The sequence below is a fragment of the Typopeltis vanoorti genome, chromosome 6, assembly GCF_054136105.1.
Source record: "Typopeltis vanoorti isolate ZY-2024b chromosome 6, IOZ_Tvanoo_1.0, whole genome shotgun sequence".
In the NCBI taxonomy this organism is placed as follows: domain Eukaryota; kingdom Metazoa; phylum Arthropoda; class Arachnida; order Uropygi; family Thelyphonidae; genus Typopeltis; species Typopeltis vanoorti.
In genome coordinates this window covers 7,042,277-7,056,553 of record NC_143554.1, presented here as the reverse complement: position 1 = coordinate 7,056,553, position 14,277 = coordinate 7,042,277, and the positions used below count along the sequence as shown (strand labels likewise).

The 14,277-nt window shown below is 34.8% G+C and overlaps 1 protein-coding gene across 2 annotated transcripts in view; it reads left to right on the top strand.

Moving 5' to 3' along the window:
- The window catches only part of LOC150105264 (tRNA-queuosine alpha-mannosyltransferase), a 241,757-nt gene that overhangs the window by 49,108 nt on the left and 178,372 nt on the right, over positions 1–14,277 (top strand). The window contains exon 1 of one of the 2 annotated variants that reach the window (XM_090394660.1): positions 9,150–9,274. The exons of the other annotated variant lie outside the window; for it this stretch is intronic. Coding sequence (XP_090250786.1) covers positions 9,267–9,274 — 8 coding nt within the window. The 5' untranslated portion in view covers positions 9,150–9,266. Of the gene's footprint in view, positions 1–9,149; positions 9,275–14,277 lie in introns of those variants that run through there. 2 annotated transcript variants of the gene reach the window in all.

The following is a 14,277-nucleotide window of genomic DNA, read 5'->3' as shown; positions in this document are numbered from 1 at the left end:
TTGGTAGTGTTAAATTGTGATTGAAGCTATGTTATGTAATTTATTATTTTTCATTCACATTTAACATTACTTATTAAATATTAATCATGGTTTATATAAAATTATTTATTATTCTTTAATTAAGAATTACTAATTAAAAATTTATTCAAAATCTGACCTGCTATTAACTTATAAAATAATAAAATGTATAGAATTTTGTATAACCAAAAATATATGATGTAACGTAAAGTGTTAATTTATATTTAACTGTATACGTAATCAAAAAGTTGAAGAAGTAGCTTAAATATTCTGTTGTTTTTAATTGTGAAATATTTAATGTTATGTAATCACTCATGAATAATAATAGACCATACATTACATTAGCGAAATGTTTACGTTTAGTCTGTTGTCATGGAGACGCACGCGTAAACAACCACGAGTGGAGTAGAGCGTGGCGTTCGAACGTAAGGTGGGAGTGAAGGTCATAGAGAGATAAAGAGAAAGAGAAGGAAGGTCATAGATAAGACAGAGAGAGGAAGAGAAGAATTATTATTAAGCGAGTGAGGAGAGAGTTTTGCGGAACCAAGATTATAAAATCCTTAGGGCAGAAATTTATGAGTTTAGTGTTCGGAAGTGAACCTATAAGTAGTGAAACATAAAGTTTAATGTTATAAGCGAAATCTGCTGTTGTTATGAAGAAAGGTTGATGCCGTAATCAGATAAAAGGAAACTGGACAGTCAATGCGAAAATTCTGATTAGTTCCAGTTAATCTGAATTACGATTAAATTCTATGTTGCCCTAGGAAAAGGTTATATTGATTACTTGGAGAAAAGTGAACAGGAAAAGATATTAGTACCTAATTATTGTTGTTTGGAATAGTGAAGTGCGACTTACAGTAATACAGTTTAAACTATGGAGAATATTTGTTATGTGTGTTCCGCTAATGTTAATTAAGTTAATTCATAAGTGCTCTCTCAATAATTTGATGTATTGAAGAATTTGTCTGGTAATAGTAGTTGTATAAGTTTCTCTATTCTAGCATTAACTGTAATATATCTCCGATGCTCAAGGTCCGGGAATATATTTGCTTGGAATATAGCTTACATAGTTTATTGCCTGCTGTGAATATAAACATTGAGCTGATAGATTTGTAAAGACTGAATAAAATGTGAAATTGTTATATTAACTTGAGATAAGAAGATTTGTGTTTTTGAGACTGTGAATAGTATATGAAAGTTAGAACATTGAATTAGCATCAGTGACCTAAGAAGATGTGTTAAGTTAATTGTATAGTTCCATTTTAAAATAGAGTTCTTGTATTTGTTAACCATATCATATATTAAATGTTTTATTTTGTTGATCTAAATATTGTGTTTGCCTGAATTCCTTATTATTGCACCGTTCATAAATATTCGAATCGTGCGGGAACCCCAAGTAAAAATGATAATAGATGATTCGGCCTAATGAGATGACTGCTAACTTAATTTAGAACTGATCCTACTATTTATATAGACTAATCTAAGAATAGGGTGGCGCAGTATAAATATAAATTTCCCTACTTTTGGATCGGTGATCATTTCGTAATTAGTTGTATTATTCATAAAAGTGACTTGAAACTAGATAGATTTAGAACACGACAGAAAAGAGTCGTCACGACAGTAGTGTATAAAAAAATTAATCTTTTATTCAGGTGAAAATTTGACAGTAGACCTCACATAAAATTGGGTACCCAAAATTCCAAATAATACAGGTACATATATATATATATATATATACAGTATATATATATATATAATAAATTAATATTGAAAATATGGAGTGGATAAATTGTTATAATACAGCAATATTTAATAGAAATAATTATATTATAATATTATTATTATTATTACGGGCTACTCCAGGGAGTCCTTAGACTCATCGAGGGAGGCCCCAAATCATATCCATCACAACTATTCGACATTCATACAGGTATCTATCATGCCTCGTCTTAAACTCATTCACTGTCACAGCATCCACCACAGACTCTGGCAGCCCATTCCACTCATTCACCACTCTAAAAGTAAAGAACCCAGCTCTAACACTCTTACTAACCATACTTTTGCCCAGTTTCCATGGATGTCCCCTAGTCCTCCCACAACCAGCCCTGTTCTCAAAAATATCTTCTGAATTAATTTTATAGAAACCCTTCAGTAATTTGAATGTCTCAATCATATCACCCCTCTGCCTATCAACCGATTTTTGCAACCCACAAATTCCTCAACCTGTTCTCATAAGGTTCATTCCACAGACCTGCTATCATTTTGGTCACTCACCTTTGGATCCTCTCAACCTCCTCCCCATCAAGAAGAAACCTAGGTGACCAAATCTGGGCACAGTAGTCGAGTGGGGTCTTAGCAAGGCTCGATACAGAGGAACAATAACCTGCTTGTCTCTGCTTGTCAACGTATTCTTCAGCAACCAAGTGATTTGATGAACTGATTTGGCCATGTGCTTTTGCATTGTGCCCCCTAAACTTCAACTCCTTATCCACCAACACTCCTAAATCTCATGCCTCATCGATTTCCTGGAGTACAGTTCCACCAATGTAGTAAACTGCTGTTAATCTTTTCACCCCAAAATGCATAACCTTACATTTTTCCACATTAAATTGACATCCATTCTCCTTAGCCCAGACCTCCAGTCTATCCAAATCATCTTGCAAAATTTTGACATCATCTGCATTCACTATTGCCCCACCCAACTTTGCATCATCCGCAAACAAATGAACTGTTCCTCAGATCCTTTCCTATTATATCATTAATGAACAAATTAAACAGCAGTGGTCCAACAACAGATCCTTGTGGCACACCACTAGTCACAGGCCGTCTTGTGGACTCTGCTCCTGAATAAACCGCTCTCCGTCAACCACCCCCTTATCCATCTCACCAACCCTATATCCATCCCCATATGCTGCAATTTACTGATTAGAATTCCATGTGGTATCCTGTCAAATATCCTCTAAAAGGCTCTAAGGTATAACTTAAAACATTTTCTTTCTTGATTTTCCAAAAGCAAAATCATTAATTATGTCATCAAAAGATATGCTATGTAACTTATCGCTTTTTATACACATGATGCTAAGTGCAGACAGTATTTCTTGAGACATAGTTGCTCTCAGTTCATTTTTTATTCTCTTTAGCTGTGAAAATGATCTTTCTCCTGAACAATTTGTTACCATTAAACACAGGAATAGTCGTAATATTGCTTCCACATTAGGGAAAACTAACTCAATCTTGTCTTGAAAGATGATTTGATACAAATCTTTGTGTTGAAAATGTTCTTTTTCAGGATAATTCTGCTTGACATACTCATGGAAGTGCCTCAGTTCACTCGTGAGATTAATATCAACATTGTGTGGATACTCTTTTATTAACGTATCTACTGCTTTTCGTAGCTGTATAGTTCGCCCACCGATTAGAGGTCCCTCGACACTTCTGCGTATGTCAGAAAAAGGAGAATCCATTCCAATAATAGGGTAATCAATATGTCTTCTGGGATATGTTTGTTTATTATTACAGTTCGGAAAATTTAGCTTTTCTTTTATGAACATTGTAGTTTTTAAAGTGTAACTATTTTGCTTGTATAACGGTTGGAAAAATGTACGTAGAGTATTAACAAAATTAAAAAAAGGTATAGCATAAAATAAAAATTTAACTAAGTTTATTTTTTAAGAAAGTTTTCTATAAAATAAAAATAATTATACAGAAAAACAGAAATTTTTTCGAATGAACTTAGATATTCTAAACTTACAGTTGAGAGAACTGAGACACTTTAATGTCCTAAATCGATTAATTATTTATGACTTGTTGTGACTCTTTTAACAAACCCATGCAAAAAAAGGTTGGAAAAAAATACCACTATCAAATCCTTTTAATCTTCAGAGTCATCTGAATCTGTGTCCGAATCGCCATCACTTTCACTTAAACTGATCACCAAAGGTTCGCATAATTCCGTCTCTGTCCCAATACATATTTTCCAATGAGGTGACATGAAAGGAATATTTTCCCCAGTTTTGAACTGTAATACTTTCAATCACCTGTTCTGAAAGCTTAAAAAGTTTTAACTTGTCAATATCTCCAGTTGCGTTGCGATGCCGAATGAAACTTTTCGCTTCTGTCCAAACATACTCAATAGCATTAATATCGCAATGATATGGTGGTAGCCTCAAAGCTAGAAATCCATGCTCTTTGAGCATCGTGTCGAATTTAAATAGTTTAGTTGTGGGCGAGGAGTTTCTTTTGACCAAATTAAGCAATTCAATTTTTCACATATCTGGGGAATGAGAAATGTTATTTGCAGAGAGCCAATCCATAAGAACTTGCTTCTTATTAGACCAATTTGGAACTTTGTTTAATCGAATAGAGTGATATGAAGCGTTATCAATTATAACAACATCATTTTTAGGAAGGTTTGGAATCAGTTTTTCTTCTGCCCACTTTTCGAAGATCATAGAATTCATTTGCCTATGGTAATTGGCTTTGTATAATAAGTTTGAATTCGGTAAAAAATCCGATTTCTCCACCCGCACACAAAATTATTATGCGCCGCGAGGCATTTCTGGTTTGTAGCACTCCACATTCTTCTTTAGACTGCCAACATTTTCCATAAGTTAAATTACTATCAATCCAAGTTTCATCTAGATACACAATCGGTCTTTTCTCCTCCCTGAAACGTCTTATTGCTCTCAAATACTGCTTTCTAGATAAAACTATGTCACTTCGCTCCATGATAAGTTTCCTTTTATTCTGGGAGTTTTTGAAACAAAATCTGGTTTCATGAAGTATTTTCCTTAAAGTTTCTCTTTTCCAAGGAAAATTATTTTTTTCTTTAAGCACAGGAATCAATTTTGGAACAGTTGGCACTTTTTTCTCGACCATGTAAAATTCGTGAATAGTTCTTCTTATAATGTCTACGTCAAAATCATTCAAAGCTACGATTTCGATAGTTTTCTTTCTCTGGCGCTTATTTTAGGAGATTTAAATTTTGGCTTACCTTCACCTTTTGATTCCTTACGAATTCTTTAAAAGTTGACCCCGATACGCCCGCAATTGCACTTGCATGTTTTATGACTTGAGAAAGGGGAACAAGGAGACTACCTTTTAACGATTCTTTTTCGTAGAATGTTAGCATTATTTAATATTCTTTTGCAAGAGCTACTGAAACGTTTAACAACAGAACTTGTTGACTGTACTGGATCTATTGTACAAATTAATAATAAAAAAATAATACAAAAAAGCGACAACAAAAATCAAGCTAGTACTAGTAGAGCGATGGACAAGAAAGCATGTGATTTCGCATGTTGGCGACCAATTCGTACATTCTTCATTTATTTCTCCCCTTCAGCATGAATCGACCTAATCTTGGCAAAATGCCAAGGAGAGATCTACAAATGGTGGACGAACTATACCTCTGAAACTTCTAAATCAACTAAAAATGAAAATTTATTTGCATCATAATTGTAGACTGTTGCTTTTCTCGTTAAATTTGCCTCAAGGATGTCTATGATATGAATGAAGGATTTCACTCGAAATTTGTCTCTTGGAGAAAGCTGTTCATTAGCATCAGGTGCAGCTCCATCATTGGTTTATTTGTTTCTCATCCTCTTTCTTTTTACTGTAGACTTATATTCTACACCAGGCAATCTAGAGTTAACTACTTCTTCAAAATCATCAAACTTTTCTCGAATGTTTTTAACATAGTGAGAAAGTGATTTGTACAGATTTGCACATGTGGTAAGTGCAATCTTTGGATCCTGGAGAGCCATACTGGTTTTGTGAAACTCTGGGAGCAAATTATTCCATAAATGTAGCATAAAAACAAACTCTAGTTCCTCCATTTTTTCCAGAAGAGTACCAATTTCTAGTCTTGTAGCTCCCTTTTCATTCTTATCATCATAAATGTGACTTGGAGCATCTATGATGGGCTTATAACTCACATTTATGGCAGACACTGCTTTGACATTTGCTTCCCACCTAGTGTCAGATAGTCTTTTTAGTACTCTGGTATCGGAGTCTGTTTTCAAGAAAGATAACATCACAAACCACCTCTTTGTAGAAGATGAATAGACAGCGTATATTTCTTGAACAATAGCAAAAAAGTTTACTGCATCTAATCAGCAATCTACAGCAGCACGGCCGACAAGATTTAGTGAATGACTGGCACATGGAATATATATAGCATGCTTGTTTAACTCAAGGATTTTTTGTTACATTCCCTTGTATTTGCCAGCCATATTCGCTGCATTATCATATGACTGTCCTCAGCATTTGCTGAAATCAACTTTGCAGTCCTTACTTAGATAATCCACCATCATACCTGCCATACATTCACCACTGTGATTTTCCAACTCTAGGAAAGTCAGAAAACGTTCAACAGGTAAACCATCACCAGATGATACATACCTTACTATAACAGTTAGTTGATCCACATGGGAAAGATCTGGCGTAGAGTCCACAGACAAACTGAAGTAACCTGCCTTTCTCAAATCATCCAAAATTGATTTTCTTACTAATTATATGAAGAGCCAAATGCTTCAATTCGGCGACATGAACTTATTTAAGTTAAGGGATATTACATCCCATATTGTTTCTTAGCTGAATAAGAAACTCAAAGAGTTTCATGCCGAATGTAATATCCCTTAATTTAAGTTAAGGGATATTACATCCCATATTGTTTCTTAGCTGAATAAGAAACTCAAAGAGTTTCATGCCGAATATAGAAACTATATAAAGTTCGGTGATTCCAAGCGTAAGCATATACCTGGATAGTGTAACACCTGACCCATTTGGTAGTGCAAACTGAGGCAACTCATAGTAAGGGTGGAGCAAGCTCCGATCACTATTCTTGGTATTTACCCATAATGTGAACTTAGCTCCTAGGAGCTGTATTACTGTTCTACATTATGAGAGAAGGTCACTACCCAGACCGGTCTCATCAGTGAGTAGGTAGACCTAGTTAATACCAAGTTTGTAGCAAACAGAACTTACATCCTTTCTACGAGAATTGCCAAGAAGGTGTCCTAATAAATTACTAATTATATGAAGAGCCAAAGTCTTCAATTCGGCGACATGAACTTATTTAAGTTAAGGGATATTACATCCCATGTTCTTTTCGCTACAAACTTGGTATTAACTAGGTCTACCTACTCACCGATGAGACCTCAATAAATGTTGAAACTCATCTGGGTAGTGACCTTCTCTCATATTGTAGAACAGTAATACAGCTCCTAGGAGCTAAGTTCACATTAAGGGTAAATACCAAGAATAGTGATTGGGGATTGCTCCACCCTTACTATGAGTTGTCTCAGTTTGCACTATCAAATGGGTCAGGTGTTGCACTATCCAGGTATTTGCTTACGCTTGGAATCGCCGAACTTTATATAGTTTCTATATTTGGCATGAAACTTTTTGAGTTTCTTATTCAGCTAAGAAACAATATGGGATGTAATATTCCTTAACTTAAATGATTTTCTTACTTTATTAGACATAAGCTGGATCAGTTCATCGCATACTGTCTTTGACAAATATGAAGGAGACCCAGATCCTCTGTTTCCATGTTGTTTTATGTGATTGGAAAGAAATGGATCAAACTTAGCAATCAATTCTAACAAACCAAGGTAGTTGCCATTATTTCGCGATTCAAAAGTTTCATTGTCTCCCCTAAAAGCCAGACAACGTTCTGCTAATATGCATATCACTGCAACAACACGCTCCAGCACATTCCTCCAGTAATGCTCTTCTTCTTTTATTTGTTTTGCTAGTCCCGAGTCTAAGGTTTGACCACGCTTTCTTGTCAAGTATGTAAGCAAAGCTCTTCTATGATCTTCAGAGTGTTCATGACTGAAATGCAATGGGATTTCGCCAGTCAGAAAATCCATCAGAAGCTAGTGCTGCAGTTGATGTTGAAAACAGTTTGCAGACAAGGCAATAAATACAACCTGTTGTTGGTGAGTACACAAGCCATTCCCGATCGTATACTTCACCATTAACCTTCCTATTCTGAAAAAGACCTTTTGAACAATATCTAACCTGATTTTTGAATGAATGCTTAGAGTTTTCAAATGGACCATTCCAGTGCTGACACTCTGATTGACCGTTTAAGATCCAGTATGAGAGTTCATCCTGTGTGAGGACACCCCATTAACCAATATCACCGAGTTTCATGAATTTTTTTGTTTCAACTGTAGATGTCGGTTCTCCCACAGTAGCAACGCTCACACTGGGATCAGTTACAATATTTCCATCAGCTGAGATTCCAGACTCTATGATCTCAGAGACAATAGGCTGTTGTTTTGGAATTGGCTGCTCTCCCTGGGTCTGTGGATCATCTTTTGTTGTTGCGGTGAAATATATATGTCAAGTTTTGTTGCTTTTTTGAATTCGTCTTCAAGCTGTTGCTTTCTTTTTCTTTTCTGGTATCTGCTTACAAATGTTCGCTTCATTGTATGGTTGGAAATGGAATAACAGAAGTACATGCTAGAAAATAAAAGATTACAAACATTTTTTTTTTTTTCCAACACATGATGTTTACTATTCACATCACGTATACAAATTATACATATTATACTATTCAACTTGTATTATTATGACAATATTTCACAATACAATTCAATGCACAGTACAATGTTACAAAATAAAATTCAAGTATTACTGTCATATTCTGTTGGTACTAACACTTATTATGGCTATTATTTTATTATGGTTAATAAAAAGTTTTCTCATATATGCAAGTAGAATATAATATATTTCGAATGGTTTCAAAGTTATGATAAGTAATTGAGAGTCTGGGGACCGCATCTAAGAGGGGCTCCCTTACCATTTATAATAATGTACATGTTTATATTTTAATTCCTAATGGAATGAACCAATTTGTAAATCAATACCTTAATTGGTTATGATATATGAGTTATGATGATCTCTTATACTATACGTTTAAAATAATTGTCAACATTCTTTAATCCCGTAAGGTAGTTTCTCAATCTTTTCTGAATACATATTCTGAGGTTATAGATTTAATTTCATTTGAAAGTTTATTATAACTACTCATCGCAATGTACTCGAAAGATTTATGAAAAATTTCTTTGTTAGACTTAGGTACTTCCAGCATGTTTCGACCGCAGCGCAATCCATAGTCTACATCAGGGGTCACCAAAGTTATTTGCCTGTCGACCCCTTCAAGCGTTTCTTGACTTTTTATCGACCCCCTATATTTTACTATTACATAATTATAATAGGACAAGCAAAAAAAGATGCTTATGTGAGTTTTTAGATTGTTTATTTTATAGTTACAGTGTATGTATGTATAATGTATGTATGTATGTATGTATGTTTATTGTATGTATAATATAGTATATATTATTATATTACTATCACTAGTAATATCACTGGTGATATTAATAAACTACTGGTATTAGTATCACTGGTATTACTACCAGCGCTGCTCAACTCTTCAACATAGAGAAGTTTAGTTTGTGAATGAATAACGATTGAATTATAATATGTATGTTGATGAATTTTAGAAAATTAACGCTCACTTGTATGTCGATGCGCAAAAACGAGACCGGGATCGAATACTTGTAAGTATCAGTAAATAAGAACCACGCACGTGTTGCAATCTAGCTCCCGCTGCGCCAGCCGGCAGGAACCACCAACATCCGTTTATTGGTAAATACATCATTTTGGCCTACTTGATTGGCCTCAGTAACTATTTTCATGACCTTACTTCATCTTACAGGTCCTATTCATGGACCTGTAAGATAGAGGTACTGATCCCACGATTCGCTCTTAATTGCATTGTCATTACCTCCATGTCTTTTGTCATGGAGGTAATCCAAGTTAACAGAATTAAATATTACCCATACAATGGTGTCTTATATATTTCTGTCAACCCGAATCGACCCCTGAGCCCGAATTGACCCCTAACAATGTCATATCGACCCCTTTGGTGACCACTGGTCTACATTATATACCAAGAAACTTTCAGTGTTTCTTTTTACATATAACAGACAACCATAGAGATATAGTTTCTGAAATGGTAGAATATTATGAACGATATACAGATCATTCGTTGAATGTGCAAAGTTGGTAGTAGTTATGGCTCTAATTATTCTGTTTTGTATTCTTATTAATGGAAGCAGATTGTTATAATAGTCTCCTCCCCAACAGGTAATGCTATATTGCAGTGAAGAATTTACCCAGGAATAGTATAAACATCTTAAGAATGCTGCATTTACAAATTTTTTAACATAATATATTCTGTTAATTATGAACCTAAACTTATTTGTTAAGAAAGTGATGTGGGAGTTCCACTTCAAATTGCTATCGATATGGAGGCCCAAATACTTGACAGTTTTTGTTTTTTTGGTTAAGCTACATTTACAATTTGGAGTCTCACTACATTTCCTTTCATGCCATTTTATAGTTATACTGTGATCTAATTTGCCTGTTAATGTAAAGTACATATATCTCGTTTTGTCGGTATTAATGTTAAATCCATTTTGCCAAACCATATACTCAGTTTTAACATATTGCTATTAATCCGATTTTTTAGATTTTCAAGGGTTGTTTCAGTGTATACTAAAGCTGTATCGTCAGCAAAGGATATCATTTTGCCAAAAAGTTTGTATTTACATAGATCATTAACATATGAATAGGATGGGTCCTAGTACCGACCCTTGTGGAACTCCGTCGTTTATTATGTTTGTTGTGCTTTTAAATATATCATAGCTGGTATATTGTTTTCTATTGTTGAAATAGGATCTGAGCCAGTCATTAGTAATTCCCCTAATGCCATATTTGGACATTTTTAATAGCAATAGATCATGATGAACACAGTCGAATGCTTTAGATGTGTCAAGAAAAACAGCTGCTGTGTGTGTGTGTGCATTCCTTCATTTATTCCACTATAGACCTTTTTATGAAACTCGAGTAGCGCTTTTTCAGTATTGCTTCTGGATATGAACACATATTGATTAGTAGCGTAAAAGGATATTGTATTTAAATTGCTATTTAAACATTTTTTAATCAGAATTTCAATAATCTTTGAGATTATGAATAGTATAGATATTGGTCTGTAAATTTTAATTTAATTTCTATTTCCTCCTTTAAATAACGGTACAACTGAAGCAGTCTTTAGGTGTTCTATAAATTTACCATGTTCAAACAATTTATTAATGATATTTGTAAAGATTTTTAATTTATGCCTAATGATAATGTTTAACTTTTTAACATTTATGTTGTAACATCCCACTTTTTTCCCCTTTTTTTAATCCGATTACTACACTCTTCACTTCATCTTCATTTACTGCATGTAGATACATAGAATTCTTAATCCACGGAAGGTGACTAACATACTTTGCCCTTTTTGCAGGGTCGAAAACACAACTGCCATAGTTGGAAAAGTGGTTGTTCATTTTGTTAAGTATATCAGTGATGTCATTGCCCTCTGGAAATTCTCGCATTTTCTGTTTTGTATTACCTATTATCATATTGACCAACCTCCATTCTTTACTTTTATCATTACAACAAGAAAGAAATTTTGATAGCAGGGAATGTTCTTTTGCCTGTTTTATTTTTTCCTTTAGATATTTAACAAAATTTTTATAGTCATATTCAAAATTTAAATTGTATGGATTTTTTTATGCTTATAGTAGAGCTTCTCTTTTGTCTTTATCATATTTTTTAGTTCATCTGTTATCCAGTGTGTGTGTGAACGTCCTTTTTTGTAGTAACTGTTTTATGATATTGCGATTTAGTGTCATTATTTTCTAAATAATCATCATCATCAAATCCTGCCATGTACCCTCAAGGGGGGGTACAGGATATGATAGTACTACATGAAAAATTTACATCATTACTAACTTCCTATTTACAATCTTCCTCCAAATCAGTCTGTTACTTGTCAAGACTCCAACATTATCAGATCTTATATTTCTCTCATCTAAGGCACTTTGTACTGTATCAATCCACCTATATCTTGGTCTTCCTCCGGGTCGTTTTCCTGCCAACCTGGCAGAGAACACTTGTTTTGCTAATCTTTCCTCGCCCCTCCTGTTTAAGTGATCATACCACCTGAGATTAGCTCTGCTGACGCATTCCTGGATGCTGACAACATCAAGTTCTTTCCTAATATCCTCATTTTTAATATGATATTGCCATTGATGCCATCTGTTCACGCCTCTAATCTTTTCAGGACTCTCATATCTGCGGTCTCTAGTCTTTGGTCAAGTGTTTTTACTTCTGACCCAGCTCTCAGATCCATAAGTTAAAACTGGTTTGAACACTGTCTTGTATACAACTAATTTAGTGTTCCAACTAATTTCTCTCTTATTCCATATGAATTTATTCACTTGACTTCCTACCATACCAGCTTTGCTGATTCTGTTGTCTATTTCTATATTTAATTTACCATCTTCATTAAAAATCGTGCCAAAGTAGCTGAAATGTTTTACTTGTTCCACAGGTTCTCCATTCACAACACAGTTGACATTTTCAATGATTCTGCTTATTTTCATTGTCTTTGACTTTTTATTGCTGACCTTCATACCATATCTATTACAACAGTTATTCAATTTAGTCAGTGAATCATCCAGACTTGTAGCGGATTTATTTAGAAGTATAACATTGTCCGCATAAAGCAAAGAGCAGACATTAACATCTCCAATTTTGATATCATGTTTAATACCACTTTCCTTCATAATGTGATCCATATAGATAATGAATAATTATTATTATTATTATTATTATTATTATTATTAAACAAGACCTCATGGAGTCAAAGACTCATCTAGGAGGTCCTTTTATCTCACACACATCTCATCATACCGGGTCTTAAACACATTCAAACTCCTTGCAGACACCACACTCTCAGGCAAGGCATTCCAATCATTCACAACTCTGCACGAAAAAAACCTGCCTCTCACTCCCCTACTCACACCCTCTTTATACAGTTTCCAGGGATGACCTCTGGTTCTCCCCTGATCTCCCACTATTCGCTGTAGAACTTCTCCACCATTGATCCTATAGCAACCCCTTACCAACTTGTAGGTCTCTATCATATCTCCCCTCTTCCTTCTCTCCACTAGTCTCTGCAAATTACATCTTTTCAATCTTTCCTCATACTCGATATTCCAGAGGTCAGAAACTACCTTAGTCAGTCGCCTTTGGACCCTTTCCAACATCTCCTCATCCTTCTGAAAACCAGGTGACCAAATCTGGGCACAATAGTCCATGTGTGGCCTAATCAAAGCCTTATACAATGGAACAAGAATCTCCCTACTTCTACACGTCAGTGTCCTCCTCATCATTCCCAGAAGTCTTTGTGTTGTCTTCACAATTTTGGCGATGTGACCCCTAAATTTCAGATCCTTATCCACTATCACTCCCAGATCTCTTATTTCCTCTACTTCCAACAATATATTCTTACCAAGCATAAATTCTGCATCCCATCTTTGTTTTCCAAATTTTAAAACCTTACATTTTGCAACATTGAACTCACACCCCCATTTGCTTGCCCAATCACTCAATTTATTCAAGTCTTCTTGCAAGGCCACAACATCTTCACTACTCTTTATGGTTCTTCCCAACTTTGCATCATCTGCAAACAACTGAATATCTCCATCCAAATCTTCGCCAATATCATTAATATACAAGTTAAATAGTAATGGCCCTAAAACAGATCCCTGAGGCACTCCACTAGTGACTTTCCTTTTCCTGGATATTGCACCCCCATACACAACTTGTTGATACCTATCAGATAGCCAGTCTCCAATCCAATGCACTAATCTAATATCCAACCCCATCTGCTCTAGTTTGACTGTCAACTTATCATGAGGCACTCTATCAAAAGCTTTTGCAAAATCCAAGTATATTACTGTGTATCCTTCTCCTCTGTCCAAGGAAGCAGTCACTTTATTGTAATAAGTAAGTAGATTACTAAAACACGACCTCCCTTTAGCAAATCCATGCTGTCCATCAAAGATTAGGGGGAATAATAGGGGGAATAATGTACATCCTTCCCTCACACCAGATTTAACATTAAACCATCTTCCTGTACTTACTTCAATTCTAACTGCTGACTTACAACTCAAAGAAAGACTAAGTATTGCTTGATATAATGCCCCATTAACACAATATAACTGTAGCGTATTGAATAGCTTCTCTCTTGGCACCTTCTCACATGCCTATTCCAAATCGACAAAACTTAAATACAGATCTTTGTTATATTCCCATGATTTCTCTACTATTTGTCGTAAAGTGAAG